The sequence below is a fragment of the Pseudorasbora parva genome, chromosome 25 (assembly GCF_024679245.1).
Source record: "Pseudorasbora parva isolate DD20220531a chromosome 25, ASM2467924v1, whole genome shotgun sequence".
NCBI classification, from domain to species: domain Eukaryota; kingdom Metazoa; phylum Chordata; class Actinopteri; order Cypriniformes; family Gobionidae; genus Pseudorasbora; species Pseudorasbora parva.
In genome coordinates this window covers 5,686,030-5,704,146 of record NC_090196.1, presented here as the reverse complement: position 1 = coordinate 5,704,146, position 18,117 = coordinate 5,686,030, and the positions used below count along the sequence as shown (strand labels likewise).

The following is an 18,117-nucleotide window of genomic DNA, read 5'->3' as shown; positions in this document are numbered from 1 at the left end:
ATCGTCAGTATTATCGTCAGTATTATCCTCAGTATTATAGTCAGTATTATCGTCAGTATTATAGTCAGTATTATCCTCAGTATTATCCTCAGTATTATAGTCAGTATTATCGTCAGTATTATAGTCAGTATTATCCTCAGTATTATAGTCAGTATTATCGTCAGTATTATAGTCAGTATTATCCTCAGTATTATCCTCAGTATTATCGTCAGTATTATCCTCAGTATTATCGTCAGTATTATCCTCAGTATTATAGTCAGTATTATCGTCAGTATTATCCTCAGTATTATAGTCAGAATTATCGTCAGTATTATAGTCAGTATTATCGTCAGTATTTTAGTCAGTATTATCGTCAGTATTATCGTCAGTATTATAGTCAGTATTATAGTCAGTATTATCGTCAGTATTATCGTCAGTATTATCGTCAGTATTATGCTCAGTATTATCGTCAGTATTATCGTCAGTATTATCGTCAATATTATAGTCAGTATTATCCTCAGTATTATCCTCAGTATTATCCTCAGTATTATCGTCAGTGTTATCAGTTCGAGCCTGATTCAGATTCTCGATTGGGACGAACTTTACGTGTGAGCAGAACGTTTCCCAGAGGTAAGTACTCTTTGTAAATAGCCTGCGTTGTACTCTCTCAGATTCAGGAAGCTGTCCTCTGTAAAACTTTTGACTTTGAGCCCTTTACATGACAAGCCCTTTACATTTTCAACTAAAAACTGGAAAAATTTTATGCGTTTTGGTCGTTGGCAACGGCCTCTTAAGAGCCTGAACACTATACCAATATCATCAGAAAACAGTAACGTCATGCGCATATGCGTTACATGTTCAGTCTATATGGGCGTTGTGTTTCTTGACATCGCCACCTACTGGCCTGGCATGCATTATAAAAGTACAAATGTTTTATCCAAAACATTTTTTGTTTATCCGTGACATGGCGACAACACTACAATTCACTGAAGCCTCATCTTGTTTCTGTGTATGCCTTTGGGTGGGCATTATGCTAATATTTCACATTGTGATGTGGACTTTGATTAAGTAATGCCTGGTCTTTTATTGAGGCATTTTAGGTCTGCAACAGAAACATCACACACTCACACTGCATTCACACGGGGCGTCGGCGACCTGCTTTCAGATATGGAAGTTTGTGGCGCATAACCCGTATTGTCACTTAAATAAATTAAAGAAGGGAACAATTTAGTACATCATGGCCATGATTTACCAAGAATGAGAACTAATTAGTAGAACTTGGCAAATGATTAATAAGTCATGGGAACAAATTCTTAATCCTTTGCCTCCTTTTTAGCAAATTGTGGCCATGTTCAGGGCCGTACCCACCATTGAGGTCCCCGAGGTCCGGACCTCGGTAATTCTCCGAGGTGTACATAATAGAAGTTGCAAAATAATAGCCTATTAGGGCGGCGTGTACAAACAGGTGTTCTCGCCTCGCCCGGCGTATGTTTTCGATTGTTTCCAATGGATGCGCCGCACTTTTCGATAGCACCAACAGCTGGCAGGTTTTGTCCATTTTTACGCGTTGAGCGTCCACAGTTCAACGTTGGGTGAACATCAATGTCCAATCACAGTGGAGGAGAGGCGGGACAAATGCCACAACCACCAACCGGCGCTTCGAACAACGACTGATGTTTGACATCACAACACCACAAGAGCGCTTAATAATCAGGGATGCAAACTAATAACGTTTTCTTGACCTGGTTTTCTTGGAAGCCTTCAGTAAATTCACATTTACAACTTTGTGTTTACCGATACAGACGAAAATGAAAAGACTGCTTCAAACAAAGCTCAGCTTTGAAAAGAGAAAAGATTCAGGGCAAGAAAAGGAGACTGGGGAAAAAAGAAAGAGAGAAGATGACGGTGATGAGACAGAAAGAGCAGGTAGCCCACTGTGCTCAGAATAGAAAAAGCATTAGCCTACAATATATTCCTAATTGCTACACATAATGTGATTCTTGTCTGTGAAAGCCAGGATAAAGTCTCATAATCTAATATTGAGATTAGGAGCATTCACTCATTGGTTATATTTTCACATTGATTTCTATCTTTGACATGATCTTACTCATTCAACATTAAATATAGCAAGGTTATATGTTCAAATAATGTTCTTTACATAATGTAAACCACAAAAATGTACTTTAGCTAGGTTTTCAAAGACGGAGTCACACATATGTCGTCTTTGGCTCAATTTAACAACAAAACAGATTTTCTGATTTGGAGTCTAATATTTTTTGCAACCTTTAACCAGATTCTCATTTATAAAAATCTGTGAGCTTCTTAAAATAATTTCTACTGCACACTGACATGGTTTTAAAGCTACAGTTAGCTGATTCTTTGATTTTCTTATGTCTTAAAATGCATATGTAAAGGAAGGAAATGGTTTTTTTTTTTTCAAACCCTCCAAAATTCATATTTGGACCTCGGTATTTAGAAAATCCTGGGTACGGCCCTGGCCATGTTGTACTAATTTGCTCCTTTGTTGTAGTTAAGTTAAATTAAGCTAAATTAAAACGAGGGAACAAAAAGGTACAACATGGCCATGACTTGCCTAAAACAAGGGAATGAATTAATAGAAAGTGAGTGCAAATTCATAAGTCATGGGAATGAATTCTCAATCAAAGTTTTCTCTTGCATGTCATGTGTGAGGCTCGATAGGATATTCCAGAGTAGTTTGGACAAAGAAAAAAAAGTGTTTCCCATAACAGTTTGTTTGTATTTTTGGTGTGAACTATGGCATGTTTACCTGCGTTTCCACCGCGGGAACTTTCCCCAGGAACTAGGGACTTTGGGGTGGTACTCGGTGTGTTTCGACCACAAACCAGGGTCTAAATGAAGTTCCGGGTAAAGATTTCACCTCAAAACCGCCCTGCTTTCTCAAAGTTCAGGGACTATCTGGGTTGGGACTTGGGTGCTGAACATGCTGATTGGTTGAGCTCACGCAGCATTTTATTTCAACCACAGTCTGTTGCGGTGTGTGCAGTAAGAGTCGTTTGCTGTTTGAATCAATAATGTACTTTTAAAAATATGGCCGATGGGCCGACGACGAGGTTCAGGCTTTACTAAATTTATTTGCAAAGGACGAATTCTAGTGGGAACCGTAAAGTCGACGTGCGCAGTCCTACGTCACCGGACGAATCTGAAAAAGAGTGAGTGAAAAAGAGTTCCTGGGACAAATTGTTCCGGGTTATTTAGGTGGAAACAGGGCTTCTGATTGGCTTTGGCTAAATGAATCTCGTACAGTAAATGAATATGTATTTTGGGTGAGTTCTATCTTTTGGGTGTTGAGGGCGCATCAGTGGGAGGAGCTGCGGTCGTTGGCCACGTCCTGTAGGCGTCTGAGCAGGGCCGTCTGGTTCTCCTGGCAGAGCCTTTTGGCGGGAGACTGCTGCTCCTCTTCCAGGGCGATGCTTCGCTTCTTGGTGGGCGTCTCTCCCGTACGGATCATCACGTTGATCTCTCGTAGCCGCTGTGAGATAAAGTGAGAAATAGTTTTAGAATCGCATTTTGATGAAACATTTTTAAAGGAACGTTTCATTCTCACGTTAGATGGGCTGGAGCTGACGTAGTAGAAGATCTTGTCCCGTGGAGAAATTGGGCTGCCGGTCTTGTGCGGAGAGATGTAGATGGAGTGATTGTGGGACAGGAGGACCCGGCGTGGAGAGCCAATGCGGAGTGAGGGATACGGACAGAGGGGAGGAGCTTCAGCCTGCAAACACACACAAGACTGCAGTTATAAAACTAGATTTATACATGGACCTTTTCACACCTATAGATTGTTTGATTTGTTCAGAAACAGGGACTTCATTTGCTACAATATTTGTTACAATCAGAGCAACGGAGTGACGCTTAACGTTAGTTGTCAAATGTCAACAGAACTCAACAGCACTGTGTTGCCAAGTCCGCGGTTTTCCCACGGGTTGTTTTCCATGTCCGCTGGTTAAAGCGACCTCAATTATGTGATATAAAGACCCAGGAATGTGAATTTTAGCAGGCCACCTTGCCAAAATAACACACATTTTACGCACCAAATGTAATTTTTGTTGTTTAGGGCTAGTAGTTGGCGCGTTTTTGTTGTAAAAACTTGGCAACCCCGTCTGCATGCGCGCTGGAATAAACGATCTTTGCCGGTGTTTAAGGATACACAGAGTACTTACCCAACATGATCATCACTTCTGAGAGAAATAGTATTGGTGAATGCAGATACAAACAAGCTCTCCGTTTAGGATTAGAACAAATTCAACCCAAGCCCCTTTGATGACGTGATGATTACGTTACTGTTGATCATCTGACCGTCATCATCTAAAGCCCGCCCTGATGATTTCATTGGTCTGAACAGTTTCTGTTGTGCATAATCACTCCTCTATAGAGGGAATGCATCGGCGTCACTTTCCCGCCGTAACACGCCCCCTCAGCCGGGGCTGGGTGGCAGAAGAGCTGCTGCGTGACTGGAGTTAATGGAGGAAAACACGAGTAGAGCAAACGATCTTTACAACTTACCAAAGATTCAGTGATCCATGGATAATGATATGCAGCCAGGAATCGTGTTTTCCTGACATTTTTAGGAGCCTCATTTCGACAAGAATGTTTATAACTGTCATTGATCACATTTTTCGACTGAATCCCGCATGTATATGTGGATGGGTCAGTGTTTTGAAGCGTGTAGTGGTGGTAATATACTTTATATTCACTAAAAGCTGTCACTCATTTAATAAACGCAATCTCACAAAGTTCCGCAGTGACGTTGGTATACAATGAAGCTCTTATTTTCACAATGTCTGCACTTAAAGAGGATCGCTGCGCGTGTTTAAAGGTAGGGTAGGACGGACTGATCTAAAACACTTTTGTCCAAATTTGTTTAAACTTTCTTTATATGTCAATACATAATTAAAATGTAAGTACTCTGAAAAATAGAGTATAAAAACCGAGTGACTCTAGACTTTTTAATCTGCAATAAATACCGCTCATTATTTTCGTTCGGGATGAAACAAATGATTGGCTTGGGCGACTGTCACTCTCTCTCGCTACCATGGCGACCACCGCTTTCGCTACAGGATCTGCCCACATGCGCGCGCTCGTTTGATTTGAGCAGTTCAAGAGGCAAGAAACCGAGGCAAAATAATGGCAGAGAAAGAGCATTCAAACTTCACAGTGCAGGGTTTTACAGTCAGCGAAGGCAAACAATGCAAAATAAGGAAGACAGTACGAGAAAAGGCAATGCACAGAAAGTCTTTGGATAAACAAAGAAATCAAACGCGAGTAAATATCTGCGTGGGTTTTCTACGATGGTGAGAACTGAAGGACCTGAAAAACGACTCATTGCTGGCTGTATTTCTGCTGGACAGGTCATCTTTCGTTTTGATTATACATTTTTTTGGTTTATGTTTTCATGAAGCATGTATCAAGAGCACATGAAGCTGCCTAATATAGCTAACAAAACATTACTTAGCATAAAGTTACAATATTATACACTTAGCCATTAGTAGAGATGATAAATACTCAATATGTTTAGCTCAAGTTGATCGCTGTTGTGTTGAATTTCGCAAAATTAACTTTAGATCACAAAATGCATGTGTAAAAGCTAGTACTCCGCATCCAGGAACTTTTTTTAGAACTAAGTTAGCTTTAGCTACTACTGATCAACAATGCTTTCATCATGGAAACTCTTACATGCAGAACACAGTATATGTTATGAATCTTACCTGAAATTCATCTTCATCACAGTATAACTGATGTTATTGAAAAAACATGATGCTACCCGTTTTCTTTGCCTTATAAATATAACTAGCTCATAACCAAATCAAACAAAAATATATTTTAAACTTTACCATTCTAGCTTGATAGTGAGTACTAAAAGACATCTTATTTGTTTATATTCATACTGATAAAGTTCGATTTTTTTTGTTACATGTGATTGTGACATGTTGTCACTACATGCACACCGCTCTCTGAGGTAAATAATGCGTCTTCCAGCTGATTGGTCGGTGTAGCGCGTTCATGTGTTTTGGGGGCGTGGCTTTGGAAAGAGCCCAGAAGGGTGAAGGTGGAGTAAATGGAAATAATGAGCTGTCTTTAAAGCAGTCGTGAGAGGTCTACAGACACTCAATTTTTATACTTTCTTTTTCAGAGTACTACCATTTTAATTATGTATTGATATATTTAACTGAACTCAGCGCCTGGACAAACGCTCGAGCGGTGAGTGATTCCAAATTCAACACCTGTGATTGGCCAAATCCGTTGTAGAAGTCTACAAACACGTCTGCGATTGGCTACATTACTCACCGAGGCGAAAACACGTTGGAAATGTAATCATTTGACGAGTGCAAATACAGATACACACTGGATCTTTTGCTAGCTCCTTTTCGCTGATAATATGCAATTATTACGAATTCTTACAGAGGATTACATATCCTAGACAAGCAGTTATGTGCAGCGTTTCACTCTAAAAGCAGAAGCAGCAGCAGTTGGCAGTGGTTTGAGTGAGAAAATTACACGCTATTATCAAGTCCATCTCAAGCTCAGAACAGCGGTGACTATGCGGTCCGTGGACAAGCCTCCCCTACCCCTCTTCTGGCGCCGGGCCTGGTTTTGTGTGTTTTCGCTGCATTCGCGCTGTAAACCAATGCTGCCTCTCAGTCTTTCTGCCACTCAGCGGGGTGTAATCACAGTCACTCCAGCTGATGATGACGTCACGTGCATTCCCTCTATGGATCGAGTCCAGACCTAACTGCCCGAACTCAAATGTTGTGAACGGGGCTGATTTCGGCTGGCATCCAGGCTTTTACTTTTGGCAAAAGCACCTCTGAATCATTGCTAGGTTCTTAACGATTAAAAGGTTGTTGCACTGTGGTTCTTTGTAGTTACTAGCAGTGTTGCAGTACTTGAGCTTGTCTCGAGTTTAAGACAATATCTTCATTGACATTGTTATGGGCTTGACTTTAGACCACAGCAATGCACAAGACAGGCAATACTCACCCCATTTTTTGGTGAGTTGCTGGAGTAACGCAGAGCAAACGGTTTGATCTGTTTGATGTAGACGTGGTTGTAGAAACGGATAAGGTCTCCCCTCTCCTCCTCCTGCTCTTGGGGGCCCCCAGGGGCCCGGGTCGGGGTGGAGGGGGCGCTGCTGGGCTGGGGAATAGGCAGCGTGCTGCTGGAGCGCATGGACACAGGACTGCTCTCACCGCTGACTGTACAGCAGGAAAACAGGAAATCATTGGTTAACAATCAATGAATTCAAAAATTCAAAAAAAGTGACTAGTCCAGATCAGACCCATCCAAATGGTCCTGATAAGGTCTTGGACTCAAACATGTCCAATCATGTCTGGACTTGAGTGCAACACGGCATGTATGCCTATGATATGGTCGTAACCTAAGATTTTTGACCTAAAGCCCATGTTGTATCATGTCAATAACTTCATGAACCGAGAAATCAAAGTTTCTTGAGCTTTTGACATACAGTATAAGAGTTCATCATACTATAAGAATATCCTGTAAGTTTCAGAACTGAAAATGTCCTTGTTAGTCCAAAACCAGCTTTTATTGTTACCAAGCCCAGCGAACGACTGATTGTGGAATATGGCTATACAGATCCTATAGAGACAGTCTCAGAAGATCAACGCCTACTTCATCATCGCATCTTTGGCTCCGCCCACTGGTGTGTTAGTGAGATGACGAGGAGAGAAGAGATACAGGACCACTGGACTAAAAATAACATGACCGTCCAAAGGATCCTAACACTAGGAATGTGCTTATTATTTTCATTAATGTGAACGTCTCAGATGAGCATCATTTATTTGTATTCGGTGCATTTCACTGGGGATTCTTTGGTAAATCTGTCGCAATTTAAGCGCAGGCTTTGCAAACACACTTTTACAATATGGACTCGACAGTAAAGCCACAACATGTGAGTAACTGTGTTCATTCTGATGCCTGATCTGAGACCAGTGATTTCTGATATGACTCATGTACAGTCAGATGTTATCTATCTATCTGTCAGTAAATCAAACCAACGACTAAACGCTCAACTTCACATAGTTTCTTTTAGTAGGATGAAAATAATTTGGCTGACAGCTCCAGCGACTGTAAAGAGAGCTGCGCTCTATATATGATTGAATCACAACTTAATTTAAATTGCGAGTTTATCAGCGACTGAGTTCATAAAAAATGAAATAAAATAAAATTGAGACAAGAAGGGCGGATGAGAGCCATGGGAGAGCAGCGTGAGGTCTCGAATCCTCGCATGGAGCTGTGTGGATGGTCACATGACATGTCCAGTGTCGAAAGCGTTATAAAACGTGTGTTACCTTGCTCTTGTCCTCCTTCTGTGGGTGAGCTCTGCCTGTGGGTGTTTTCACTGTTCCCTGAGGGCCGTCTCCTCCTCCCAGAGATCAACACACTCCTGTACACCTGAGATACCATTGGCATCTTCATTAATACCATCATCATCTTTATCAGAGTCTTTACAGACGGACTGAAGTTACACTCACACTGCTGCTGGCCTGAGGTTGAGATCTGTAGCACTTCATGATGTTCTGAAAGGACTTATCCTCTTTCGTCACCTGAACAATGGACTAAACTGTTAAAGTGACCATTTTGTTGACATGCTGTTACACACACCTCCCTCCTCAGTCCATTTAATGAAACAACTACAAAAGTTACTCATTCAGAAATCAATTTTAAGCTCATTAACATTTGACCGCCTATTTCTACATAACAACGCCTAAACACAACTATGACCACTTTTATGTACATCCTCCACACACACATTTACTAAACACAACTATGATCACTTTTATGTACATCCTCCACACACACATTTACTATCTCTAGACCTAATGAGAAAACCTTATAATAATCTTGTTCATCTTCCCAAATAACACAGCATTAAGGAAACAGTGGATGCAGTTTATTTTTCCAGATTTATGCAAAGCCCCGTTTCCACCAAAATTACCCGGAACAATTTGTACCAGGAACTTTTTTACAGGAACATTTCTCCCCCCCAGACCTGCAGCTGTCTGCGCTTCCACCGAGATCTAAAGTACCGAGAAGATTAAGCAGATTAGTCCGCTGATGTAGGACTGCGCGCGACTGCTCCTCCAAGTCAGTGACGGACAGTAATCATTTTTGTGTGTACCGATTGAAAGATTTAGTGGACTGTTTACATGAGACGTTATCTAAACCGATCTGGTGTTTACATGTGATGACTTTCAATCGCAATCATTTTGTCACATGCCGTTTGTCTGCCGAAAAAGTCAACGCTGTTTTCTCCAGCAGCTGGAGTGTGTTTACTGTAGCCATAGCAACTCTTAACGGCCACCAGGACTAATACAGTATTATATAAGCTGTTTATTTATTGTAAAGTGTAATAATCATCTCAGAAAAAAAAAAATCTTCTGTCAGGCGCGGTTAAAGTAAAAACTGCCTGGGGCAATATACGCTGTGCCATTACTCCAACATTATCTTCATAACTTACGAAATAAAAAGTTTACCCCTCAGAAAAATAAACTTTCCTCTCTTGTCAACATGAGCGCGGCGCGCGCCGTCACGTCATGTAAGGACGCGCACTTAATAGTAATCAGTCAGGCCGTTTACATGGTGAAAAAAAATGAATAACGAGTATGGAAGAGATTCAAGCTGTGCTGCTTTTGCTGGTTATGTATAGGTTTACTAAAGAGGTAATTAACAACGACAGAAAAGAGCACTAATATGCAGATTCAGCAGCATATTCAGAAAGCTTGTAAAGCTAGATTTAAAATGACAATGTATATTATTATCAGCTATTACGGACATTAAAGATGAGTGGGCTGAGACGAACGCGCGCCATCAGACAGAGAGCAAGACTGATATTTACTGAACGCAGACCGAACCTCGCAAAAGACTTTTAAAAATGCCGTTGAAATAAAATGCTGCGTGAGCTCAACCAATCAGCATGTTCAGCGCCCAAGTCCCGCCCTCGAAAGTTCCTGAACTTTGAAAAAGTACTACCTCGCGAGCAGGGCCGTTTGGAGGGGGAAATATTTACCCGGAACTTCATTTAGACCCTGGTTCCTGCGGTCTAAACACACCGAGTACCACCCAAAGTTCCTGGGTAAAGTTCCTGTGGTGGAAACGTGGCTTTTGTAAGATTGTGGCCAAAACTGGTACTGCAATCACTTTCAAATGTCTGTAGAGCGGTGTATTCGTTTGCTTTTTTTCTTTCAGGTCAACAACTACTTTAGCATGTTTAAAAAAAAAGTACTTTTTATGGAAAACTTAAGTGCAAAATTTTTGTATTTTTTTGAACACCTAATTGGAATTAAAATGCATTATAGTTAACTTTTTTATTAAACACAATTATAGTTTTGAGTGTTTTTTGACCCACTTAATAGGACTTGAAGTACATCTTTATATGTAATTTCATAACTTCTGAAACTACAGTATACTTTAATGTCATTTCTACTAAAATGTGTATGTCATGTTTTTAAATAATTGTATATATTTTATTATGGAATCACACATTTGTATCGATGAAGTTGCAGTTTAGTACGAACCGAATGCAATGATTGGACACACTTTTTTTGTTCCTGAGATTTCCACAGAATTAATTAATATGTTTTTTTTAATTTATTTATAGGTATACCATTTATATTACCATTTATATATGTTATCAGGATGTGAAGAGAGTTTCAAACAGTACAACAAAAAGTGCCTACTATACTTCACATAATGACACACCATAAGTGACGTTTGTACGATAAATGATGCGAACACCTTAGTCATGACGTAGACGGCACACATGAGGAGCTGGTCCAGATGTCGGTCCATCATCAGGTCAGTGCAGTGCACTAGTGAATACTCAAAGCACGTCCAGATCTTCCTGCGCAGATCTGCGCTGATGTCCAGTTTAGCACACAAGTCTCTGAGACGCACACTAGCGAGGTGATATACCTGATGGGGGAAAGGGGCATTATTTCCGATTGAATGACGTCTAATTAAAGGGGTGGTAAAACACATTCTTTCGAAGGCCTGATTGAGTTTGTGGGTTGCACTGTAACATGTGTTCATGCTTCGTTTTTTATTTTTTTAAATGCATTATTTTTCATATATTTTACCTTTATTGTACATTGCTCTGTATCTCCTTAGACCCTTTCACACTGCGATTCCGGCAAATACACGGATAATGCGACCCGGCATTTGTTCCCGGGCCGCTAGATTTGGTCCATTCACACTGCCAGCGAAATACCGTAATATGTGCGCTTTCACACACAACGCTTAACGGTCCCGGGTCGAGTTGACACATAACATCCGGATGTGACGTATAATGGCGAGCGATCTCAGCTTCAGTGCGGATAGTAAGGAGCTCCGTGGTCTCGACTTGTGTCCAGGCACATTTCTGCTTTCTTTTGTATACGAACACTCTCTGCGTTTAAAACACCGACTAGCTCTTCTGGCACTGCAGGGTTGTATTATTAAAAAAACAAGCTCTAGGACTCGCACGATAACTACGCACACGTTGCGGCATTAGTTTCGGCTTTTGTTCACACAGCGCTCGTCCCGGGTCGAATCCCGCAATATTACTAGGTCCCCGACCCGGGTCGAATTCGGTAATCAATCCCGGGACGTGGTTGCTTTCACACAGAAGGCGACCCGGCAATGTTCCGGGAATATTGCGGGTCCGATGTGCAGTGAAAGGGGCTCTTGTAAAAACGGTCTGATGGTTTCCGGGTTCCCACGGGACTTCAGCGCGAGACACAGCTAGCCGGCTAAAACAGGTGAATTTAAACAATGGCTAAGTGTCGTGTGAGGGACCTGTTCATGTTGGACAGACATTTTAATTGCATTTTGTGTCTGTTAAGAGGCACAAAGACACCCGTTACGTGTATGCCCCCAAAGCTGCGGTTTTAGCTGAGGGGGGGCTCTGGGCATTAACTGTAATAACTCCGTGTTGCAAGCACCAATCCGGTTCATTTTTTCTTCTTCTAACGACTGTACTCACAAAGATATAACGATCAAGATAAACTTAAAAATTCGCCGGAGTTGTCCTTTAAAAAAGATGGACACTTTCCAATCCCATAAGGCCACGGGAGAGCATTTGTGAATGTCAATAAAGCGACGCAACTGAGATTGCTAGGTCACATGATAATGACAACATGGCAAATGTAGTACATCCAGATTACATTCATACCATACAGAACGAACTTTTTTAGCGGCGGTTAAGTAATTACTAAAGTACCTACTCCAGAGTATGCGATTTCGGACGCAGCCTGCCTGTTTTCTCTAGTTAGTTTATTTTAGTTGACGTATTTAAGCCTTTGTTTGCCGTTGTGTTTATGTTTTTGTCCTGCGATTTCCTTGTGGATTTAATAAAGACTGTTTTGTTATTTATCTCCTTCGTCATGTGCGTTTCTACAGCCACAGTGTGACAAATATAAGTTATTATATACATTTACTTTATAAAAATCTGTAAAGATTTCACAGCAAAAGACATGAGCCACGCGCTGAAGGTGGACGTTTGTCCAATTTTACTAAAAGGACTTTTACTTGCTAAGAATAGTATGAATTGTTATCCTGTGATTTAAAGGCCTTCTAAATTTGTGTATCAAAAATGCAGTGAGTTAAAAACTCCTCTTTTTGTACCTTGCGGAAGAACAGGCAGAGAGAGCCGGTCTTTTGTGCTCGTTTGGTGGGTGTTCCCTGCTGGAGGCTCTTCTTGTCCTGTTTGGCGTTTGGGTTGTTCTGGACTGGGCCTGTGGGCGATGCCATCAGGGTGCCCGTCAGAGCCTGGGCGCTGAGGGTTGGCAGAGCCGCCCCGCTCTGACTCGTCACGCTCACCTGCACCGGGATGAATGTGATGCCACCGCTCTCATTTGCTATTCCTGCAAACCGTGTAAACAAAGATGTGAATAATAAAAAGATGGTTAAAATCTTAGATTATGTATTTTCAGTACTGTTATAATAAATGACCAACAGAAAAATGTCCATATTTTTACAGCTTAATATATCATTTAGAAAAATGTCATTTAGAAAAATGCATATTATATTATATTAAATAATTTACAGCTGTCAGTCGATTAAAACACAAATCACAATTTTTTTTCTGTAAGCAGTCATGATTAAAAACAGTTTTTAAAGGGTTAGTTCACCAAAAAATAATAATTCTGTCATTAATTCCTCACCCTCATGTGGTTGAACACCCGTCAGACAAAATCGATTCACTGATTCATAACCGTTCGAAGCTTTGTTTTGAAATCGGCAATCAATATATAAGTCGTTATTTCGTTTTTTTGCGCACACAAACTATTCTCGTCTCTTCATAAATGATTGTAGAGCCGCTGTAGTGAGATGGGCTTTGTAGCGACGTCTTTAGTGCCTTTATGGGTCTTGAGAGAGGAAATGACATTGGTGTCAATGAAGGCCTTTCTGAGCCATCGGATTTCAGCACTAATATCTTCATCTGTGTGTGAAGATGAACGGAGGTCTGACGGGTGTCCAACCACAGGAGGAATTAATGACAGAATTTTAATTTTTTGGGTGAACTAACCCTTTAAGATTTTTATATTGTAATAATTTCAGTTACTCTCCAAATTGATGTAGAAACAACTTAAAGACAGTATATTTAAAATATTTGTTGTAATGGCATCTTTTTATGAATGAATATGATATAATGATACTTATACTGATGTCTCTATTAAATATATTTACCTTTTTTTTTAAAACATTAATTATAGAAATTCAACTTTACAGTATAATTATAGTTAAATAACTTTTTATCTAAGTGAACTTCATCAAAACAATCATCACCCTTTTGGAGCTACAATTTTCTCTGCTACTTTTGTTTTTTTGATTAACATTAATGACAGTATAAAGCACACTGGTTTATTAGACTGCAGTCACTTTAAGATCTGCCGTTTCTCACAACTCTATACGTTCATTTATGATGTTATTTGACTCATTTAAGACTACTCTAATGAGAATACTCCCCAAAACAGGCATTTTGGCATAATTCTGTGCAGGGGTGTAGCCATCTTTTCAGAAGTGAGGGGGACAGAAATGTCGTAATACCATTTTTTTTTTTTTGACCGATTTAATTTATCGCATCTCTTACTTTTAATTCGGTAAGATATCAAATATATGCTGCTGATCAATAACCACCATTATCTATAATATTTTTCTCCTATATTTTATGCCAATTTTATGATTGGTTTATGTAGCCTACTTCAAACACTTGTGCATTAAGTATCCATAGATTTTATGCAATGTAAAATTATATATATATATATATATATATATATATATATATATATATATATATATATATATATATATATATATATATATATATATATATATATATATATATATATATATAGGCTGCATTTATTTTATAAAAAAATGCAATAAAAAACGTAATACAGTGAAATATTATTCTGATGTGAAACAGCTGTTCTCTTTAATATATAATAAAGTGCAATTTATTTATGTGATTAAAGCTGAATTTATCATCATTACTCCACCCTTCAGTGTCACTAATCATTCTCACGAGGATTTGATGCTCAACAAACATTTATGATTATTATCAGTGTTTACAAGTTTTGCTGCTCATGGTGCTGCTTCATTTTTGTGGAAACCACCATACCATTCTAACATTTGTGGTAAAATAAAAAAAAACAGAAATCATTTTGATAATAATCATACATTTTTCTTGATTATAAAATCCTCATATAAGAATGATTAGTGAAGGATCATGTGATATTGAAGTCTGGTGTAATGATGGTAAATTCAGCTTTCAGTTTCCATGTAAATACAGTTGCCCATGACCTTAAGAGGCACGCTATCAACCGAGTTTAGAGAAAGCTGTCTTTAGCGTCCCTGTTAACTTGCCCGCCGCTGCGCAGGCAACGCAGGTTCGAATTCCGCTCGGAACGGGTCAACTAGGATCAGTGAGCCCCAGTAAAAGTGCGTGGGATGAAAATACACTTTATTAAAAGTGCGGGGGACACGTAATCTACGCCCATGATTCTGTGTGTTATTGTTCGTTCGAGCGCAGAAGTGATCGTAGATTCTGGTGCGTTGTCTGTGTTCTTGACACTGGCGCGTATCTTTTTGAGCGTTGTGTGTGTCACATAGACAGGACATTCACAGACAGCGCGTTCTCTTCTGTCTTGTTGCACTTGAATGGTTTAATAGCATTTGCATGAATAAGAGCGTGATCATGATGTAAGGTCATCATGTGTTAAATAATTTTTACATGTTAAACTAAAAAAATATATTGCACGGGTTAAAACTGTCATTTTGACAGCACTAATTATATTATATAATATATAATTCAGTCATGAAACTCTAGATATGTCCTTTACATGCAATCTGCCAGCAATCACATCATTTACCACATGGCACAAGCTGATTGGCCTCCGCTTATCCTGCAGCCAATGAGATGGCTCTCTCATTATTTCAATCTGGTTTAGTGTCTGCGGTAAACTAGTCCTGCAGTGCGCTATCAAAATTTCTCTGTAGGCCTCCCCCCTCAGCTCCACCTGCCTAAATCTGCAACGGGATTTATATATGTCTATTTATGCAGCAGCAGCAGCATATCTTACATGCTCACAGCAGCATGTGTGTGTGTGTGTGTATGTGTATTTATTACCATCAGCAAGTCCAGCAGCAAAATAAGCTTTGTGAGTTGTTTGTAAGGGTCATGTCAAATAATCTGTGATTTCTCTCGCTCCATGATCGCTCAGAGCGGGGTTTTCTGTGGCATCACCATAGACTGTAAAAAAATATCTGTAGTGTCTGTAGTGTCCGAGACATCACCCATAGGATTCTGATAAGCCGTTCTGAAGCTTAAAGTATGGGCGAGCTGGCCGTCGCCATCTTGTGAGCGAGTCATCGCGTGTCACTCCCGGATAACAGAAAATGGGCAAAAAGGCGGGATGTGCGCGGAGCTGAGGTGACGCGATGACTATAGACGGCGGATAAATGGCTATTCACTTGTAACCATGCCCTTAATTATGCAGAAATGTAAGGCTTTATATAACGTAAACGAATGAGTTATAAAAAAATTCACCCCCTCACAGTTGTCATGAAGATCAAAATTAGCCTTATAGGCCAAAACCACAATTTGTACCAGGCTGTAAACATGTTTTTTCTGCTGTAAAGTTGAGAATTTTAACATAGGGCTCAATGAGATTCTGCTCCCTTCTGGAGCCGCTCTAGTGGCCAGTTGAGGAATTGCAGTTTACATTACTTCCGTACTGGCTTCAAGAGAGATCGCAGGAGGTTGCCGCTTGGGCATCACCTACTGATTAACACATTTATTAAGGCACTGGTAATAAATGGATGATTTTGTAGATTTTACACCTTGAACAGGTATGGTGACAGTCTGTCCGTTGTTTGCTGTGACAGTAGCTGTTGCCATGGTGACCACAGTCTGTCCGGCTGGGATGGGGCTGACCAGAGACGGCTGGGACACTTTGACAGGCTGAGCAGGCTCCGATGTTGTTTCTCCGTCGACAAAGAGGCGACGGCAGGCCGTGCCAGTGGGGGGTGAGCTATATCGGTCATGGAGAGATGTAGGGGACGGAGAAACTCCTGGAGGAGGAAAAGAAACAACATATTCTAATTTAGTTTCAATGAATGTCTATATATAAAGCATTATGTGTTTAGTCATGGAGTTTGTTTCATTCAAAATAAGTTACCTTTAACTGCTCCTGCGATATTACTGCTGAACTCACTCTTTTTGGGAGTGTGTGTGTTGCTTCCTGAACCGTCCTCCAGGTGTTGAGGAGGCATTACCTGTTACATATGATTATTCATATCAGCCATCATAATATCATGTGCATTGTCACCCTAAAATCAACTGTTTTTAATAAGAATAAAAAAGTCTGTAGATATCATTAGCACACACTTTATTCTAATATTTAAAGGACACCTCCAGTGAGAAATGACCCTAGGGGTAATTAACCGATGGTTACCGTGTAGATCGTTCTCTGGGATGCGTTTTCATGAAAATCAAATGAAAAGAGTTTTATCTCTAAAAACAGATTAGCTTATAACGGTAGTGTAGGGATAAGGTGTAAGTGAAATTAAATCGCTAGTTAACACCACTAACAAGGCTCAAAATAGCCTCACACTAACACGGCAGCATGATGAGGGTCCCTACATGCAAACCGAAGCATTGAGAACTTTGTAAGAGTACAAACAGTTTAATAAGAAGATACTTTATAAACAGAGTGCATTACGCATTTACAGACGGCAGCCATCTTGGAAAACAGTCTCGACTAGTAGAGCGACGAACGCTGTTCTAAGTGAGCTGGTCGATAGGAATTGAGTTTGTGAAATCTAATTACATGGACATTTTTATTTTTATTTATTTATTTTCTCTGTTGCGTTCAGTGCTTTCTTCTGGAAACAACAGACCATATGAGATTCCAAGTCACAGTTCATCACTTAGAACAGGGTTCGTCGCTCTACTAGTCAAAACTTTTTTCCAAGATGGCGGCTGTCTGTAAATACGTGTAGTTTTCGTGCAACTCTTTGACCAGGGGTTTTAAATGCAGACGTTGCACATTAAAAAAGAAAGTTTGTGTTCTTCAAGGAACAAATAAATGACATGACAATGACATTGACATTGAAAGTAAAAATTCAATTATTTGTAATTACAATAATTTTTAAATACATGACACAAGTTTCCATAGAAATTAGATAAAATCTCACTTTCAGTTAACAAATACACTCAACTAAAGGATTATTAGGAACACCATACTACAGTAATACTGTGTTTGACCCCCAACTGCCTTAATTCTACGTGGCATTGATTCAACAAGGTGCTGAAAGCATTCTTTAGTAATGTCGGCCCATATTGATAGGATAGCATCTTGCAGTTGATGGAGATTTGTGGGCTGCACATCCAGGGCACGAAGCTCCCGTTCCACCACATCCCAAAGATGCTCTATTGGGTTGAGATCTGGTGACTGTGGGGGCCATTTTAGTACAGTCAACTCATTGTCATGTTCAAGAAACCAATTTGAAATGATTGACATGGTGCATTATCCTGCTGGAAGTAACCATCAGAGGATGGGTACATGGTGGTCATAAAGGGATGGAAATGGTCCGAAA

The 18,117-nt window shown here is 40.1% G+C and overlaps 1 protein-coding gene across 2 annotated transcripts in view; it reads right to left on the bottom strand.

Annotated features, from left to right (window-relative positions):
* Positions 1-481: 481 nt before the first annotated feature.
* Positions 482-18,117, bottom strand: part of rbl2 (retinoblastoma-like 2 (p130)) — a 36,811-nt gene continuing 19,175 nt past the window's right edge. The window contains exons 14-22 of one of the 2 annotated variants that reach the window (XM_067436331.1): positions 16,698-16,794; positions 16,360-16,590; positions 12,640-12,878; positions 10,774-10,950; positions 8,511-8,582; positions 8,328-8,430; positions 6,997-7,211; positions 3,566-3,730; positions 482-3,490 (exon numbers count right to left, since the gene is read on the bottom strand). In XM_067436331.1, the coding sequence (XP_067292432.1) occupies positions 3,317-3,490; positions 3,566-3,730; positions 6,997-7,211; positions 8,328-8,430; positions 8,511-8,582; positions 10,774-10,950; positions 12,640-12,878; positions 16,360-16,590; positions 16,698-16,794 (1,473 nt within the window). In that variant the 3' untranslated portion in view covers positions 482-3,316. The remainder of the gene's footprint in view (positions 3,491-3,565; positions 3,731-6,996; positions 7,212-8,327; positions 8,431-8,510; positions 8,583-10,773; positions 10,951-12,639; positions 12,879-16,359; positions 16,591-16,697; positions 16,795-18,117) is intronic. The other variant, XM_067436332.1, reaches the window with a different exon arrangement.